Source organism: Triturus cristatus, chromosome 1_2 (assembly GCF_964204655.1).
Source record: "Triturus cristatus chromosome 1_2, aTriCri1.1, whole genome shotgun sequence".
Classification (NCBI taxonomy): Eukaryota; Metazoa; Chordata; class Amphibia; order Caudata; family Salamandridae; genus Triturus; species Triturus cristatus.
This window is the reverse complement of record NC_140580.1, coordinates 309,602,231-309,619,373: the sequence shown is the minus strand read 5'-3', so window position 1 is coordinate 309,619,373 and position 17,143 is coordinate 309,602,231. Positions and strand designations below refer to the sequence as shown.

Sequence of the window (17,143 nt, the reverse complement as noted above, 5' to 3'; positions counted from 1 at the left end):
GTGTTTTAGTGTTAGTGTTTTAGTGTTAGAGTGTTTTAGAGTGATAGTGTTTTAGTGTTAGGAGTGTTTCAGTGTTTTATTTTTTTAGTGTTTTATTGGTTTATTGTTTGTGTTTTAGTGTTTTAGTGTTAGGAGTGTTTCAGTGTTTTATTGTTTTAGTGTTTTATTGGTTTATTGTTTGTGTTTTTGTGTTTTAGAGTGTTTCAGCGTATTGTTTTAGTGTTTTAGAGTGTTAGAGTGTGTTTTAGTGTTTTAGAGTGTTAGAGTGTTAGAGTGTTTTAGTGTTTTAGTGTTTTAGTGTTTTATTGTTTTGGTGTTTTATTGTTTTAGTGTTTTATTGGTTTATTGTTTGTATTTTATTGTTTTAGTGTTTTATTGTTTTAGTGTTTTAGTGTTTTAGAGTGTTAGCGTGTTAGAGTGTGTTTTAGTGTTTTGGTGTGTTAGAGTGTGTTTTAGTGTTTTGGTGTGTTAGAGTGTGTTTTAGTGTGTTTAATGTTAGAGTGTTTTAGTGTTAGTGTTTTAGTGTTAGAGTGTTTTAGAGTGTTTCAGTGGTTTATTGTTTTAGTGTTTTATTGGTTTATTGTTTGTGTTTTATTTTTTTAGTGTTTTATTGTTTTAGTGTTTTAGTGTTTTAGAGTGTTAGAGTGTTTTAGTGTTTCAGTGTTTTAGTGTTTTATTGGTTTATTGTTTTAGTGTTTTATTGTTTAGTGCTTTAGTGTTTTAGTGTGTTAGTGTTTTAGTGTTAGGAGTGTTTTAGTGTTAGAGTGTTTTAGTGTTCGAGTGTTTTAGAGTGTTTCAGTGTTTCAGTGTTTTATTGTTTTAGTGTTTTATTGGTTTATTGTTTGTGTTTTAGTGTTTTGGTGTTTTAGAGTGTTAGAGTGTTAGAGTGTGTTTTAGTGTTTTAGTGTGTTAGTGTGTTAGTGTTAGAGTGTTAGATTGTTTTAGTGTTAGTGTTTTAGTGTTAGTGTGTTTTAGTGTTAGAGTGTTAGAGTGTTTTAGAGTGTTTTAGAGTGTTTTAGAGTGTTTCAGTGTTTCAGTGTTTTATTGTTTTAGTGTTTTATTGGTTTATTGTTTGTGTTTTAGTGTTTTAGTGTTTTTGAGTGTTAGAGTGTTAGAGTGTGTTTTAGTGCTTTAGTGTGTTAGTGTTTTAGTGTTAGTGTTTTAGTGTTAGAGTGTTTCAGTGTTTTAGTGTGTTAGTGTTTTAGTGTTAGGAGTGTTTTAGTGTTCGAGTGTTTTAGTGTTCGAGTGTTTTAGAGTGTTTCAGTGTTTCAGTGTTTTATTGTTTTAGTGTTTTATTGGTTTATTGTTTCAGTGTTTCAGTGTTTTATTGTTTTAGTGTTTTATTGGTTTATTGTTTTAGTGTTTTAGTGTTTTAGTGTTAGAGTGTTTTAGCGTTTTAGTGTGTTAGAGTGTTTAAGTGTTAGTGTTTTAGTGTTTTATTGGTTTATTGGTTTATTGTTTTAGTGTTTTAGTGTTTTAGTGTTTTAGTGTTTTAGTGTTAGAGTGTTTTAGCGTTTTAGTGTGTTAGAGTGTTTAAGTGTTAGTGTTTTAGTGTTTTATTGGTTTATTGGTTTATTGTTTTAGTGTTTTATTGTTTTAGTGTTAGAGTGTTTTAGAGTGTTTCAGTGGTTTATTGTTTTAGTGTTTTATTGGTTTATTGTTTTTGTGTTTTATTGTTTTAGTGTTTTATTGTTTTAGTGTTTTATTGGTTTATTGTTTGTGTTTTTTTTTTTAGTGTTTTATTGTTTTAGTGTTTTAGTGTTTTAGAGTGTTAGAGTGTTAGAGCGTGTTTTAGTGTTAGAGTGTTTTTAGAGTGTTTCAGTGTTTTAGTGTTTTAGTGGTTTATTGGTTTATTGTTTTAGTGTTTTATTGTTTTAGTGTTGTAGAGTGTTTTAGTGTTAGAGTGTTTTAGTGTTAGAGTGTTTTAGTGTTAGTGTTTTAGTGTTAGAGTGTTTTAGAGTGATAGTGTTTTAGTGTTAGGAGTGTTTCAGTGTTTTATTGTTTTAGTGTTTTATTGGTTTATTGTTTGTGTTTTAGTGTTTTAGTGTTAGGAGTGTTTCAGTGTTTTATTGTTTTAGTGTTTTATTGGTTTATTGTTTGTGTTTTTGTGTTTTAGAGTGTTTCAGCGTATTGTTTTAGTGTTTTAGAGTGTTAGAGTGTGTTTTAGTGTTTTAGAGTGTTAGAGTTTTAGAGTGTTTTAGTGTTAGAGTGTTTTAGTGTTTTAGTGTTTTAGTGTTTTATTGTTTTGGTGTTTTATTGTTTTAGTGTTTTATTGGTTTATTGTTTGTATTTTATTGTTTTAGTGTTTTATTGTTTTAGTGTTTTAGTGTTTTAGAGTGTTAGCGTGTTAGAGTGTGTTTTAGTGTTTTGGTGTGTTAGAGTGTGTTTTAGTGTTTTGGTGTGTTAGAGTGTGTTTTAGTGTGTTTAATGTTAGAGTGTTTTAGTGTTAGTGTTTTAGTGTTAGAGTGTTTTAGAGTGTTTCAGTGGTTTATTGTTTTAGTGTTTTATTGGTTTATTGTTTGTGTTTTATTTTTTTAGTGTTTTATTGTTTTAGTGTTTTAGTGTTTTAGAGTGTTAGAGTGTTTTAGTGTTTCAGTGTTTTAGTGTTTTATTGGTTTATTGTTTTAGTGTTTTATTGTTTAGTGCTTTAGTGTTTTAGTGTGTTAGTGTTTTAGTGTTAGGAGTGTTTTAGTGTTAGAGTGTTTTAGTGTTCGAGTGTTTTAGAGTGTTTCAGTGTTTTATTGTTTTAGTGTTTTATTGGTTTATTGTTTGTGTTTTAGTGTTTTAGTGTTTTTGAGTGTTAGAGTGTTAGAGTGTGTTTTAGTGCTTTAGTGTGTTAGTGTTTTAGTGTTAGTGTTTTAGTGTTAGAGTGTTTCAGTGTTTTAGTGTGTTAGTGTTTTAGTGTTAGGAGTGTTTTAGTGTTCGAGTGTTTTAGTGTTCGAGTGTTTTAGAGTGTTTCAGTGTTTCAGTGTTTTATTGTTTTAGTGTTTTATTGGTTTATTGTTTCAGTGTTTCAGTGTTTTATTGTTTTAGTGTTTTATTGGTTTATTGTTTTAGTGTTTTAGTGTTTTAGTGTTAGAGTGTTTTAGCGTTTTAGTGTGTTAGAGTGTTTAAGTGTTAGTGTTTTAGTGTTTTATTGGTTTATTGGTTTATTGTTTTAGTGTTTTAGTGTTTTAGTGTTTTAGTGTTTTAGTGTTAGAGTGTTTTAGCGTTTTAGTGTGTTAGAGTGTTTAAGTGTTAGTGTTTTAGTGTTTTATTGGTTTATTGGTTTATTGTTTTAGTGTTTTATTGTTTTAGTGTTAGAGTGTTTTAGAGTGTTTCAGTGGTTTATTGTTTTAGTGTTTTATTGGTTTATTGTTTGTGTTTTATTGTTTTAGTGTTTTGGTGTTTTATTGTTTTATTGTTTTAGTGTTTTAGTGTTTTAGAGTGTTAGAGTGTGTTTTAGTGTTTTAGTGTGTTAGTGTTAGAGTGTTAGAGTGTTTTAGTGTTAGAGTGTTTTAGTGTTAGAGTGTTTTAGAGTGTTTCAGTGTTTTAGTGTTTTAGTGTTCTATTGTTTTGGTGTTTTATTGTTTTATTGTTTTAGTGTTTTATTGGTTTATTGTTTGTATTTTATTGTTTAGTGTTTTAGTGTTTTAGTGTGTTAGTGTTTTAGTGTTAGGAGTGTTTCACTGTTTTATTGTTTTAGGGGCATATGTATCAAACTCCCCTTTAGCGAATCTCAAATTGCGAGAATTTGCGATTCGCAAAATCAGATTCGCTAAACGGGATGTATAAAATAAATCGCTAATCATTTGCGATTCCTTACAAATCGCAAATAATTCGCAGAATCCCGTATTGCGATTTCTTAATAGCGAAATTCGCTAAATAAGAAATCGCAAAAACGGGAATCTGCAAGCCTGGTGCAGGCTGATGACATCACAAACAGGAAACTGTAGTGATTGCCTGCACCTGCTCACCTGAGCCACACCCAGAGGCTGCTTGTGGAGTGTGAGGAGGCTTTCCTGGAGACAGCAACCAGCAATGGATCCCAAACAAAACCAGCAGGGCAAAGATGCAGAAAAAAGAAAGAGAAAACACAAGTTTTCAGAAAAGGAGCAGGAGGTCCTCATTGAGGAGATGGTCTGCAGCCATGAGCTCCTGTTTGGGAAGAAGGCACTCAAAGTCCCAGAGGCCAGGAAGAGGAAAATCTGGCTGGAAATACAGAGCAAGGTGAATGCTGTTGGAGTCACCACACGCACCATCGAGGAGCTGCGCAAGCGGTGGTATGATATGCGCCAGAGGTCCAAGGAGAGGGTGGCAGCCAGACTCAAGGATGCCAGTCAGACTGGAGGAGGACCATCCACTGCAGAGCAGCCAACCCCCCATGAGGAGCTTGTGGAGTCAACCCTCCTGCCTGAGAGCGTTGGTGGTGTGGCTGCAATCGACAGCTCCGACCCCTCATCCAGCAGACAAGGTAAGATGCATGCCAAATCACCCTGCACTCCTCCCCATCCCTTGCACACTCCCCCAAATGCGCATAGTTAACTCCCAACATGCCAATCCAGCCCAGGTCTTACAGCACACCCAGCAATGCATCATGGTACTCGTAGTACTGTGTCTGACTGTGTGTCCATGACACCATCACAAGTAAATGCAACATATGTGTTTTGGGGATCATTGAATAGAAATGTGTCAGAGATTAGCCGTCAAAGATTTGTAACTTTATTGAGTGCCACATGCAGACAGTAACACAAACTCATATAGTCCCCTTTACATCCACAGCACACGCCATGCCACAAGAAGACAGCGCTGAGGGAGAGGAGCCTGCAGACCCTGCGGACTCCAGCGATGAGACAGAGCAGCAGCCAATTCAGCGCAGGAAGCGCGCACATGTGCCCCCACTGCCTCCATTTGAGGATGAAGTCCCAGCAACAGGCGATGACACCGACAGGAGAGAGGGGAGTCAGGGTGTGACAGACATGCCCCGTCATGACGCACCAACACCAAGGCAAAGGGAACAGGCCATTTCCAGGTCAAGGCCCAGGAGCAGCACTGCAACAGAAGGAGAAGGCACCGTGTTCTCCGGCTTGGAACAGTGCATGTTGCAGGAACAGCGCCTGCAAAGCAAGGCAATGCGGTCAATGAGTCGCCAGCTAGGCCGCCTACATCAGGACAATCACAGCATGGTAGCGGCAATACGAGAGCTCTGTGCCACTTTGAGGGACACCCAAGCTGCCAATGACAGGGCTGGACGACGTGCCAATGCACGGCTACACAATTACACCAAGGCAGTCAACCGCCTCTGCACCACCACCAGCGCACTCACACGCAGAAGCGTAACCATGCAGGTGGACATGGCACATTGCTGCCAGGACATAGCGCGAGGGCTGGCGCAGGTGACCACTGCTGTGGAACAGCTGCAGACAGCCAATGCAGGTGGCAGCGCACTAATGGCCTCTGCTGAGAGTGAGGACACATCGAGTCGCAGCAGCATCACTCCAACCTTGCCAGGTGAAAGACGCCGCAGTGGCAGACAGGTAGCAGGCCAAGGGCGCACCATGGGGGTCAACCACCCTGGACGGCACCGACGGAGGTGATCATCTGCGGGGACACTGACTGCAACACGGGTGCATTAACCCGCAAAAGGCTGTTTGCCCTATTTCTTGTGCCTTCTCTGCACTGTGTGTACAACATGTGCTGGGGACAATTACAATTTCTTTCATGTTAAGTGTGATTAAACACTTGACACATCATCAGGCTTTGTAGTCTCATTTCCTCAACACTCACCTAAAAGTAGTTTTGTGTGATCTCAGTCCGTCTCTGGCGTCCAGCAGCTGCCCCAACTCCTGGTGCTGGTCTGGCAGGGGGAGCAGGGCGCTCGTCATCCGATGTGTCTGTATCGCTCACATCAATTGTGGTGCCTTTCCTCATTGCCATGTTGTGTAGCATTGCACAGCTTGCCACGATTTTACAGCAGGTCTCAGGGCTGTATTGCAGTGCGCCTCCACTCTTATGCAGGCACCGGAAGCGGCTCTTCAGGATTCCGAAGGTTCGCTCAATGACACAGCGTGTAGATCTGTGTGCCCTGTTGTAGCTCCTCTCACTTGCATTTGCAGGATCCAGGTATGGGGTCAGGATGAAGTCGCGCACTGCATAGGCACTGTCACCTGCATGGAAAAAAACACAATAGGTGAGTCAATGTCCCCCCCCTCAAGTGATGTAGTGGATGTATTGATGTGTGCAATGTATTTACCGAGCAGGTACCCCTCCCCAAACTCTCCAGCACTCAGACGTCTGTGTATTCCACTGTGTCGGAAGATGAAGGAGTCATGTGTACTGCCGGGGTATTTGGCTACGATGTCGGTGATGTGATACTTAGCGTTGCACACAATCTGTATGTTGAGGGAATGGTAGCATTTCCGATTCCTGTAGACATATTCAGTTTCTGCTGGGGGTGTGATGGCCACATGGGTCCCGTCAATGCAGCCGATGACGTGGGGGAAACGTGCAATCTGGTAGAAGTCCAGTATCGTTTGTTGTAATGCCTGTTGGGTGGTGGGGAAGTAAATGTGATGTGGGAGCCTCAGTAGCATTGCATCTAGGAAGGCATGGAAGAAGCGCGAAAGTGCACTCTGTGACACACCACCAACCTCCGCTATGACCCGTTGAAAACTCCCTGACGCGAGGAGGTGCAGGGAGCACAGGACCTGCACATGTGTGGGAATTGTTTGTGTCCTGCGAGTAGGGTGCTCCAAGTGGGGTTTCAGCTCCTCAATCAGGTCCATTATGGTCTGTGGGTGCAGTCTGTACTTGTCATAGATCTCCTCTTCAGTGTTCTGTAACAGGGTGATGCGCAGCCTGAAGATACGTTCCTGTCTCATTCTCCTGTGTGCAAGGGCCCGAATACGCAGCCTCCTGGCTATCACGTACATTGCAGCCATTGTGGGTGTGTTTGTTGCATTGTGGGCTGGTTTTTGTACCTTGCACCAGTTTACCACCTGCAAGCAATTGGTGTTAATAGCGATTTCTTAATTAGCGAATTTCGTAAAATCGCAATTTGCGATTTTTTCATACATGTGTTTGCGATTTCTTAGCTAGCGATTTCTTGTTAGCGATATTCGCAACGCTAAGGAATCGCAAAATAGGTATTCGCTAGGAAATTCGCAGTTTTCTTGTTTCGCAGCCTAAGAAATCGCTAATTTAGCGATTTCTTATTTTTCAGTTTGGAAATGTGTCATACATATGAAATAGCGAAAAATCAGTCGCAAACGCTGTTTTTTGCGATTCGCAGCGTTTGCGACTAATTTTTGCTTTCATACATATGCCCCTTAGTGTTTTATTGGTTTATTGTTTGTGTTTTAGTGTTTAGTGTTAGGAGTGTTTCAGTGTTTTATTGTTTTAGTGTTTTATTGGTTTATTGTTTGTGTTTTAGTGTTTTAGCGTTTTAGAGTGTTTCAGCGTATTGTTTTAGTGTTTTATTGTTTTATTGTTTTTGTGTTTTATTGTTTTAGTGTTTTATTGTTTTAGTGTTTTATTGGTTTATTGTTTGTGTTTTATTTTTTTAGTGTTTTATTGTTTTAGTGTTTTAGTGTTTTAGAGTGTTAGAGTGTTTTAGTGTTTTAGTGTTTTAGTGTTTTATTGGTTTATTGTTTTAGTGTTTTATTGTTTAGTGCTTTAGTGTTTTAGTGTGTTAGTGATTTAGTGTTAGGAGTGTTTTAGTGTTAGAGTGTTTTAGTGTTCGAGTGTTTTTAGAGTGTTTCAGTGTTTTAGTGTTTTAGTGGTTTATTGGTTTATTGTTTTAGTGTTTTATTGTTTTAGTGTTTTTGAGTGTTTTAGTGTTAGAGTGTTTTAGTGTTAGAGTGTTTTAGTGTTAGTGTTTTAGTGTTAGAGTGTTTTAGAGTGATAGTGTTTTAGTGTTAGGAGTGTTTCAGTGTTTTATTGTTTTAGTGTTTTATTGGTTTATTGTTTGTGTTTTAGTGTTTTAGTGTTAGGAGTGTTTCAGTGTTTTATTGTTTTAGTGTTTTATTGGTTTATTGTTTGTGTTTTTGTGTTTTAGAGTGTTTCAGCGTATTGTTTTAGTGTTTTAGAGTGTTAGAGTGTGTTTTAGTGTTTTAGAGTGTTAGAGTGTTTTAGTGTTAGAGTGTTTTAGTGTTTTAGTGTTTTAGTGTTTTATTGTTTTGGTGTTTTATTGTTTTAGTGTTTTATTGGTTTATTGTTTGTATTTTATTGTTTTAGTGTTTTATTGTTTTAGTGTTTTAGTGTTTTAGAGTGTTAGCGTGTTAGAGTGTGTTTTAGTGTTTTGGTGTGTTAGAGTGTGTTTTAGTGTTTTGGTGTGTTAGAGTGTGTTTTAGTGTTTTAGTGTGTTTAATGTTAGAGTGTTTTAGTGTTAGTGTTTTAGTGTTAGAGTGTTTTAGAGTGTTTCAGTGGTTTATTGTTTTAGTGTTTTATTGGTTTATTGTTTGTGTTTTATTTTTTTAGTGTTTTATTGTTTTAGTGTTTTAGTGTTTTAGAGTGTTAGAGTGTTTTAGTGTTTTAGTGTTTTAGTGTTTTATTGGTTTATTGTTTTAGTGTTTTATTGTTTAGTGCTTTAGTGTTTTAGTGTGTTAGTGATTTAGTGTTAGGAGTGTTTTAGTGTTAGAGTGTTTTAGTGTTCGAGTGTTTTAGAGTGTTTCAGTGTTTCAGTGTTTTATTGTTTTAGTGTTTTATTGGTTTATTGTTTGTGTTTTAGTGTTTTGGTGTTTTAGAGTGTTAGAGTGTTAGAGTGTGTTTTAGTGTTTTAGTGTGTTAGTGTGTTAGTGTTAGAGTGTTAGAGTGTTTTAGTGTTAGTGTTTTAGTGTTAGTGTGTTTTAGTGTTAGAGTGCTAGAGTGTTTTAGAGTGTTTTAGAGTGTTTTAGAGTGTTTCAGTGTTTCAGTGTTTTATTGTTTTAGTGTTTTATTGGTTTATTGTTTGTGTTTTAGTGTTTTAGTGTTTTTGAGTGTTAGAGTGTTAGAGTGTGTTTTAGTGCTTTAGTGTGTTAGTGTTTTAGTGTTAGTGTTTTAGTGTTAGAGTGTTTCAGTGTTTTAGTGTGTTAGTGTTTTAGTGTTAGGAGTGTTTTAGTGTTCGAGTGTTTTAGAGTGTTTCAGTGTTTCAGTGTTTTATTGTTTTAGTGTTTTATTGGTTTATTGTTTCAGTGTTTCAGTGTTTTATTGTTTTAGTGTTTTATTGGTTTATTGTTTTAGTGTTTTAGTGTTTTAGTGTTAGAGTGTTTTAGCGTTTTAGTGTGTTAGAGTGTTTAAGTGTTAGTGTTTTAGTGTTTTATTGGTTTATTGGTTTATTGTTTTAGTGTTTTAGTGTTTTAGTGTTTTAGTGTTTTAGTGTTAGAGTGTTTTAGCGTTTTAGTGTGTTAGAGTGTTTAAGTGTTAGTGTTTTAGTGTTTTATTGGTTTATTGGTTTATTGTTTTAGTGTTTTATTGTTTTAGTGTTAGAGTGTTTTAGAGTGTTTCAGTGGTTTATTGTTTTAGTGTTTTATTGGTTTATTGTTTGTGTTTTATTGTTTTAGTGTGTTGGTGTTTTATTGTTTTATTGTTTTAGTGTTTTAGTGTTTTAGAGTGTTAGAGTGTGTTTTAGTGTTTTAGTGTGTTAGTGTTAGAGTGTTAGAGTGTTTTAGTGTTAGAGTGTTTTAGTGTTAGAGTGTTTTAGAGTGTTTCAGTGTTTTAGTGTTAGAGTGTTTTAGAGTGTTTCAGTGTTTTAGTGTTTTAGTGTTTTATTGTTTTGGTGGTTTATTGTTTTATTGTTTTAGTGTTTTATTGGTTTATTGTTTGTATTTTATTGTTTAGTGTTTTAGTGTTTTAGTGTGTTAGTGTTTTAGTGTTAGGAGTGTTTCAGTGTTTTATTGTTTTAGTGTTTTATTGGTTTATTGTTTGTGTTTCAGTGTTTAGTGTTAGGAGTGTTTCAGTGTTTTATTGTTTTAGTGTTTTATTGGTTTATTGTTTGAGTTTTATTTTTTTAGTGTTTTATTGTTTTAGTGTTTTAGTGTTTTAGTGTTTTAGAGTGTTAGAGTGTTTTAGTGTTTCAGTGTTTTAGTGTTTTATTGGTTTATTGTTTTAGTGTTTTATTGTTTAGTGCTTTAGTGTTTTAGTGTGTTAGTGTTTTAGTGTTAGGAGTGTTTTAGTGTTAGAGTGTTTTAGTGTTCGAGTGTTTTAGAGTGTTTCAGTGTTTCAGTGTTTTATTGTTTTAGTGTTTTATTGGTTTATTGTTTGTGTTTTAGTGTTTTGGTGTTTTAGAGTGTTAGAGTGTTAGAGTGTGTTTTAGTGTTTTAGTGTGTTAGTGTGTTAGTGTTAGAGTGTTAGAGTGTTTTAGTGTTAGTGTTTTAGTGTTAGTGTGTTTTAGTGTTAGAGTGTTAGAGTGTTTTAGAGTGTTTTAGAGTGTTTCAGTGTTTCAGTGTTTTATTGTTTTAGTGTTTTATTGGTTTATTGTTTGTGTTTTAGTGTTTTAGTGTTTTTGAGTGTTAGAGTGTTAGAGTGTGTTTTAGAGCTTTAGTGTGTTAGTGTTTTAGTGTTAGTGTTTTAGTGTTAGAGTGTTTCAGTGTTTTAGTGTGTTAGTGTTTTAGTGTTAGGAGTGTTTTAGTGTTCGAGTGTTTTAGTGTTCGAGTGTTTTAGAGTGTTTCAGTGTTTCAGTGTTTTATTGTTTTAGTGTTTTATTGGTTTATTGTTTCAGTTTTTCAGTGTTTTATTGTTTTAGTGTTTTATTGGTTTATTGTTTTAGTGTTTAGTGTTTTAGTGTTAGAGTGTTTTAGCGTTTTAGTGTGTTAGAGTGTTTAAGTGTTAGTGTTTTAGTGTTTTATTGGTTTATTGGTTTATTGTTTTAGTGTTTTAGTGTTTTAGTGTTTTAGTGTTTTAGTGTTAGAGTGTTTTAGCGTTTTAGTGTGTTAGAGTGTTTAAGTGTTAGTGTTTTAGTGTTTTATTGGTTTATTGGTTTATTGTTTTAGTGTTTTATTGTTTTAGTGTTAGAGTGTTTTAGAGTGTTTCAGTGGTTTATTGTTTTAGTGTTTTATTGGTTTATTATTTGTGTTTTATTGTTTTAGTGTTTTGGTGTTTTATTGTTTTATTGTTTTAGTGTTTTAGTGTTTTAGAGTGTTAGAGTGTGTTTTAGTGTTTTAGTGTGTTAGTGTTAGAGTGATAGAGTGTTTTAATGTTAGAGTGTTTTAGTGTTAGAGTGTTTTTAGAGTGTTTCAGTGTTTTAGTGTTTTAGTGGTTTATTGGTTTATTGATTTAGTGTTTTATTGTTTTAGTGTTTTAGAGTGTTTTAGTGTTAGAGTGTTAGTGTTTTAGTGTTAGAGTGTTTTAGTGTTAGTGTTAGAGTGTTTTAGAGTGATAGTGTTTTAGTGTTAGGAGTGTTTCAGTGTTTTATTGTTTTAGTGTTTTATTGGTTTTTTGTTTGTGTTTTAGTGTTTTAGTGTTAGGAGTGTTTCAGTGTTTTATTGTTTTAGTGTTTTATTGGTTTATTGTTTGTGTTTTTGTGTTTTAGAGTGTTTCAGCGTATTGTTTTAGTGTTTTAGAGTGTTAGAGTGTGTTTTAGTGTTTTAGAGTGTTAGAGTGTTTTAGTGTTAGAGTGTTTTAGTGTTTTAGTGTTTTAGTGTTTTATTGTTTTGGTGGTTTATTGTTTTAGTGTTTTATTGGTTTATTGTTTGTATTTTATTGTTTTAGTGTTTTATTGTTTTAGTGTTTTAGTGTTTTAGAGTGTTAGCGTGTTAGAGTGTGTTTTAGTGTTTTGGTGTGTTAGAGTGTGTTTTAGTGTTTTGGTGTGTTAGAGTGTGTTTTAGTGTTTTAGTGTGTTTAATGTTAGAGTGTTTTAGTGTTAGTGTTTTAGTGTTAGAGTGTTTTAGAGTGTTTCAGTGGTTTATTGTTTTAGTGTTTTATTGGTTTATTGTTTGTGTTTTATTTTTTTAGTGTTTTATTGTTTTAGTGTTTTAGTGTTTTAGAGTGTTAGAGTGTTTTAGTGTTTTAGTGTTTTAGTGTTTTATTGGTTTATTGTTTTAGTGTTTTATTGTTTAGTGCTTTAGTGTTTTAGTGTGTTAGTGTTTTAGTGTTAGGAGTGTTTTAGTGTTAGAGTGTTTTAGTGTTCGAGTGTTTTAGAGTGTTTCAGTGTTTCAGTGTTTTATTGTTTTAGTGTTTTATTGGTTTATTGTTTGTGTTTTAGTGTTTTGGTGTTTTAGAGTGTTAGAGTGTTAGAGTGTGTTTTAGTGTTTTAGTGTGTTAGTGTGTTAGTGTTAGAGTGTTAGAGTATTTTAGTGTTAGTGTTTTAGTGTTAGTGTGTTTTAGTGTTAGAGTGCTAGAGTGTTTTAGAGTGTTTTAGAGTGTTTTAGAGTGTTTCAGTGTTTCAGTGTTTTATTGTTTTAGTGTTTTATTGGTTTATTGTTTGTGTTTTAGTGTTTTAGTGTTTTTGAGTGTTAGAGTGTTAGAGTGTGTTTTAGTGCTTTAGTGTGTTAGTGTTTTAGTGTTAGTGTTTTAGTGTTAGAGTGTTTCAGTGTTTTAGTGTGTTAGTGTTTTAGTGTTAGGAGTGTTTTAGTGTTCGAGTGTTTTAGAGTGTTTCAGTGTTTCAGTGTTTTATTGTTTTAGTGTTTTATTGGTTTATTGTTTCAGTGTTTCAGTGTTTTATTGTTTTAGTGTTTTATTGGTTTATTGTTTTAGTGTTTTAGTGTTTTAGTGTTAGAGTGTTTTAGCGTTTTAGTGTGTTAGAGTGTTTAAGTGTTAGTGTTTTAGTGTTTTATTGGTTTATTGGTTTATTGTTTTAGTGTTTTAGTGTTTTAGTGTTTTAGTGTTTTAGTGTTAGAGTGTTTTAGCGTTTTAGTGTGTTAGAGTGTTTAAGTGTTAGTGTTTTAGTGTTTTATTGGTTTATTGGTTTATTGTTTTAGTGTTTTATTGTTTTAGTGTTAGAGTGTTTTAGAGTGTTTCAGTGGTTTATTGTTTTAGTGTTTTATTGGTTTATTGTTTGTGTTTTATTGTTTTAGTGTTTTGGTGTTTTATTGTTTTATTGTTTTAGTGTTTTAGTGTTTTAGAGTGTTAGAGTGTGTTTTAGTGTTTTAGTGTGTTAGTGTTAGAGTGTTAGAGTGTTTTAGTGTTAGAGTGTTTTAGTGTTAGAGTGTTTTAGAGTGTTTCAGTGTTTTAGTGTTTTAGGGGCATATGTATCAAGCTAATTTTTACTCGCAAACGCTGCGAATCGCAAAATACAGCGTTTGCGAGTAAAAATTCGCAAAACGGGATGTATTAGGCAAAATCCCATCGCAAAATTAAGGAATTGCTAATTTAGCGATTTCTTAATTTTGCGTAATCATTTAAGAAATCGCACATTGCGATTTCTTAAATGATATGTAAAAAGCACCCAAGTTGTGCAAATTAACCTTAAGAAATCGCAAATTACCACCAACTTCCAGTTGGTGGTAATTTGCGATTTCCTTTCAAAATGCACTATTTTTAATTTTGCAAAGTGCCACGTGACGCTCATACATGCCCTTAGGGCATGTATGTGCGCCATATGCACACACATGCTCATTTCAGGGGTGCATCAGGGTGTCATCATGACACCCTTGCACCTTTGAAATTATTCTCAAATAGCGATTAGCAAATTGCGAATTCGCTATTTGAGAATTACTTCCCATTCATTCCTATGGGTCTCCTGGCCCATAGAAATGAATGGCCAGGTATTCCTTAATTGCGATTTCGCAATTTGCTAATCGCAATTAAGGAATTTTAAGAAATCGCAAAAAGTTTGCGAATTTTTAAATACATCCCGTTTTGCAATTCTCAAATAGCGATTCCTTAACAATCGCTATTTGAGAATCGCAAATGGTGATGTTGATACATATGCCCCTTAGTGTTTTATTGTTTTGGTGGTTTATTGTTTTATTGTTTTAGTGTTTTATTGGTTTATTGTTTGTATTTTATTGTTTAGTGTTTTAGTGTTTTAGTGTGTTAGTGTTTTAGTGTTAGGAGTGTTTCAGTGTTTTATTGTTTTAGTGTTTTATTGGTTTATTGTTTGTGTTTTAGTGTTTAGTGTTAGGAGTGTTTCAGTGTTTTATTGTTTTAGTGTTTTATTGGTTTATTGTTTGTGTTTTATTTTTTTAGTGTTTTATTGTTTTAGTGTTTTAGTGTTTTAGTGTTTTAGAGTGTTAGAGTGTTTTAGTGTTTCAGTGTTTTAGTGTTTTATTGGTTTATTGTTTTAGTGTTTTATTGTTTAGTGCTTTAGTGTTTTAGTGTGTTAGTGTTTTAGTGTTAGGAGTGTTTTAGTGTTAGAGTGTTTTAGTGTTCGAGTGTTTTAGAGTGTTTCAGTGTTTCAGTGTTTTATTGTTTTAGTGTTTTATTGGTTTATTGTTTGTGTTTTAGTGTTTTGGTGTTTTAGAGTGTTAGAGTGTTAGAGTGTGTTTTAGTGTTTTAGTGTGTTAGTGTGTTAGTGTTAGAGTGTTAGAGTGTTTTAGTGTTAGTGTTTTAGTGTTAGTGTGTTTTAGTGTTAGAGTGTTAGAGTGTTTTAGAGTGTTTTAGAGTGTTTCAGTGTTTCAGTGTTTTATTGTTTTAGTGTTTTATTGGTTTATTGTTTGTGTTTTAGTGTTTTAGTGTTTTTGAGTGTTAGAGTGTTAGAGTGTGTTTTAGAGCTTTAGTGTGTTAGTGTTTTAGTGTTAGTGTTTTAGTGTTAGAGTGTTTCAGTGTTTTAGTGTGTTAGTGTTTTAGTGTTAGGAGTGTTTTAGTGTTCGAGTGTTTTAGTGTTCGAGTGTTTTAGAGTGTTTCAGTGTTTCAGTGTTTTATTGTTTTAGTGTTTTATTGGTTTATTGTTTCAGTTTTTCAGTGTTTTATTGTTTTAGTGTTTTATTGGTTTATTGTTTTAGTGTTTAGTGTTTTAGTGTTAGAGTGTTTTAGCGTTTTAGTGTGTTAGAGTGTTTAAGTGTTAGTGTTTTAGTGTTTTATTGGTTTATTGGTTTATTGTTTTAGTGTTTTAGTGTTTTAGTGTTTTAGTGTTTTAGTGTTAGAGTGTTTTAGCGTTTTAGTGTGTTAGAGTGTTTAAGTGTTAGTGTTTTAGTGTTTTATTGGTTTATTGGTTTATTGTTTTAGTGTTTTATTGTTTTAGTGTTAGAGTGTTTTAGAGTGTTTCAGTGGTTTATTGTTTTAGTGTTTTATTGGTTTATTATTTGTGTTTTATTGATTTAGTGTTTTGGTGTTTTATTGTTTTATTGTTTTAGTGTTTTAGTGTTTTAGAGTGTTAGAGTGTGTTTTAGTGTTTTAGTGTGTTAGTGTTAGAGTGATAGAGTGTTTTAATGTTAGAGTGTTTTAGTGTTAGAGTGTTTTTAGAGTGTTTCAGTGTTTTAGTGTTTTAGTGGTTTATTGGTTTATTGATTTAGTGTTTTATTGTTTTAGTGTTTTAGAGTGTTTTAGTGTTAGAGTGTTAGTGTTTTAGTGTTAGAGTGTTTTAGTGTTAGTGTTTTAGTGTTAGAGTGTTTTAGAGTGATAGTGTTTTAGTGTTAGGAGTGTTTCAGTGTTTTATTGTTTTAGTGTTTTATTGGTTTATTGTTTGTGTTTTAGTGTTTTAGTGTTAGGAGTGTTTCAGTGTTTTATTGTTTTAGTGTTTTATTGGTTTATTGTTTGTGTTTTTGTGTTTTAGAGTGTTTCAGCGTATTGTTTTAGTGTTTTAGAGTGTTAGAGTGTGTTTTAGTGTTTTAGAGTGTTTGAGTGTTTTAGTGTTAGAGTGTTTTAGTGTTTTAGTGTTTTAGTGTTTTATTGTTTTGGTGGTTTATTGTTTTAGTGTTTTATTGGTTTATTGTTTGTATTTTATTGTTTGAGTGTTTTATTGTTTTAGTGTTTTAGTGTTTTAGAGTGTTAGCGTGTTAGAGTGTGTTTTAGTGTTTTGGTGTGTTAGAGTGTGTTTTAGTGTTTTGGTGTGTTAGAGTGTGTTTTAGTGTTTTAGTGTGTTTAATGTTAGAGTGTTTTAGTGTTAGTGTTTTAGTGTTAGAGTGTTTTAGAGTGTTTCAGTGGTTTATTGTTTTAGTGTTTTATTGGTTTATTGTTTGTGTTTTATTTTTTTAGTGTTTTATTGTTTTAGTGTTTTAGTGTTTTAGAGTGTTAGAGTGTTTTAGTGTTTCAGTGTTTTAGTGTTTTATTGGTTTATTGTTTTAGTGTTTTATTGTTTAGTGTTTTAGTGTTTTAGTGTATTAGTGTTTTAGTGTTAGGAGTGTTTTAGTGTTAGAGTGTTTTAGTGTTCGAGTGTTTTAGAGTGTGTCAGTGTTTCAGTGTTTTATTGTTTTAGTGTTTTATTGGTTTATTGTTTGTGTTTTAGTGTTTTGGTGTTTTAGAGTGTTAGAGTGTTAGAGTGTGTTTTAGTGTTTTAGTGTGTTAGTGTTAGAGTGTTGGAGTGTTTTAGTGTTAGTGTTTTAGTGTTAGTGTGTTTTAGTGTTAGAGTGTTAGAGTGTTTTAGAGTGTTTGATAGTGTTTTAGAGTGTTTCAGTGTTTCAGTGTTTTATTGTTTTAGTGTTTTATTGGTTTATTGTTTGTGTTTTAGTGTTTTAGTGTTTTTGAGTGTTAGAGTGTTAGAGTGTGTTTTAGTGCTTTAGTGTGTTAGTGTTTTAGTGTTAGTGTTTTAGTGTTAGAGTGTTTCAGTGTTTTAGTGTTTTAGTGGTTTATTGGTTTATTGGTTTATTGTTTTGGTGTTTTATTGTTTTATTGTTTTAGTGTTTTAGTGTTTTAGAGTGTTTCAGCGTATTGTTTTAGTGTTTTACTGTTTTATTGTTTTGGTGTTTTATTGTTTTATTGTTTTAGTGTTGTATTGGTTTATTGTTTGTGTTTTATTTTTTTAGTGTTTTATTGTTTTAGTGTTTTAGAGTTTTAGAGTGTTAGAGTGTGTTTTAGTGTTAGAGTGTTTTTAGAGTGTTTCAGTGTTTTAGTGTTTTAGTGGTTTATTGGTTTATTGTTTTAGTGTTTTATTGTTTTAGTGTTTTAGAGTGTTTTAGTGTTAGAGTGTTAGAGTGTTTTAGTGTTAGAGTGTTTTAGTGTTAGTGTTTTAGTGTTAGAGTGTTTTAGAGTGATAGTGTTTTAGTGTTAGGAGTGTTTCAGTGTTTTATTGTTTTAGTGTTTTATTGGTTTATTGTTTGTGTTTTAGTGGTTTAGTGTTAGGAGTGTTTCAGTGTTTTATTGTTTTAGTGTT

The 17,143-nt window shown here is 33.4% G+C and overlaps 1 protein-coding gene across 1 annotated transcript in view; it reads left to right on the top strand.

Annotated features, from left to right (window-relative positions):
* The first annotated feature begins 4,020 nt into the window (after positions 1-4,020).
* Positions 4,021-17,143, top strand: part of LOC146867228 (uncharacterized) — an 85,729-nt gene continuing 72,606 nt past the window's right edge. Inside the window, exons 1-2 of the mRNA XM_085620399.1 lie at positions 4,021-4,453; positions 4,762-5,165. Of these exons, the coding sequence (XP_085476525.1) occupies positions 4,021-4,453; positions 4,762-5,165 (837 nt within the window). The remainder of the gene's footprint in view (positions 4,454-4,761; positions 5,166-17,143) is intronic.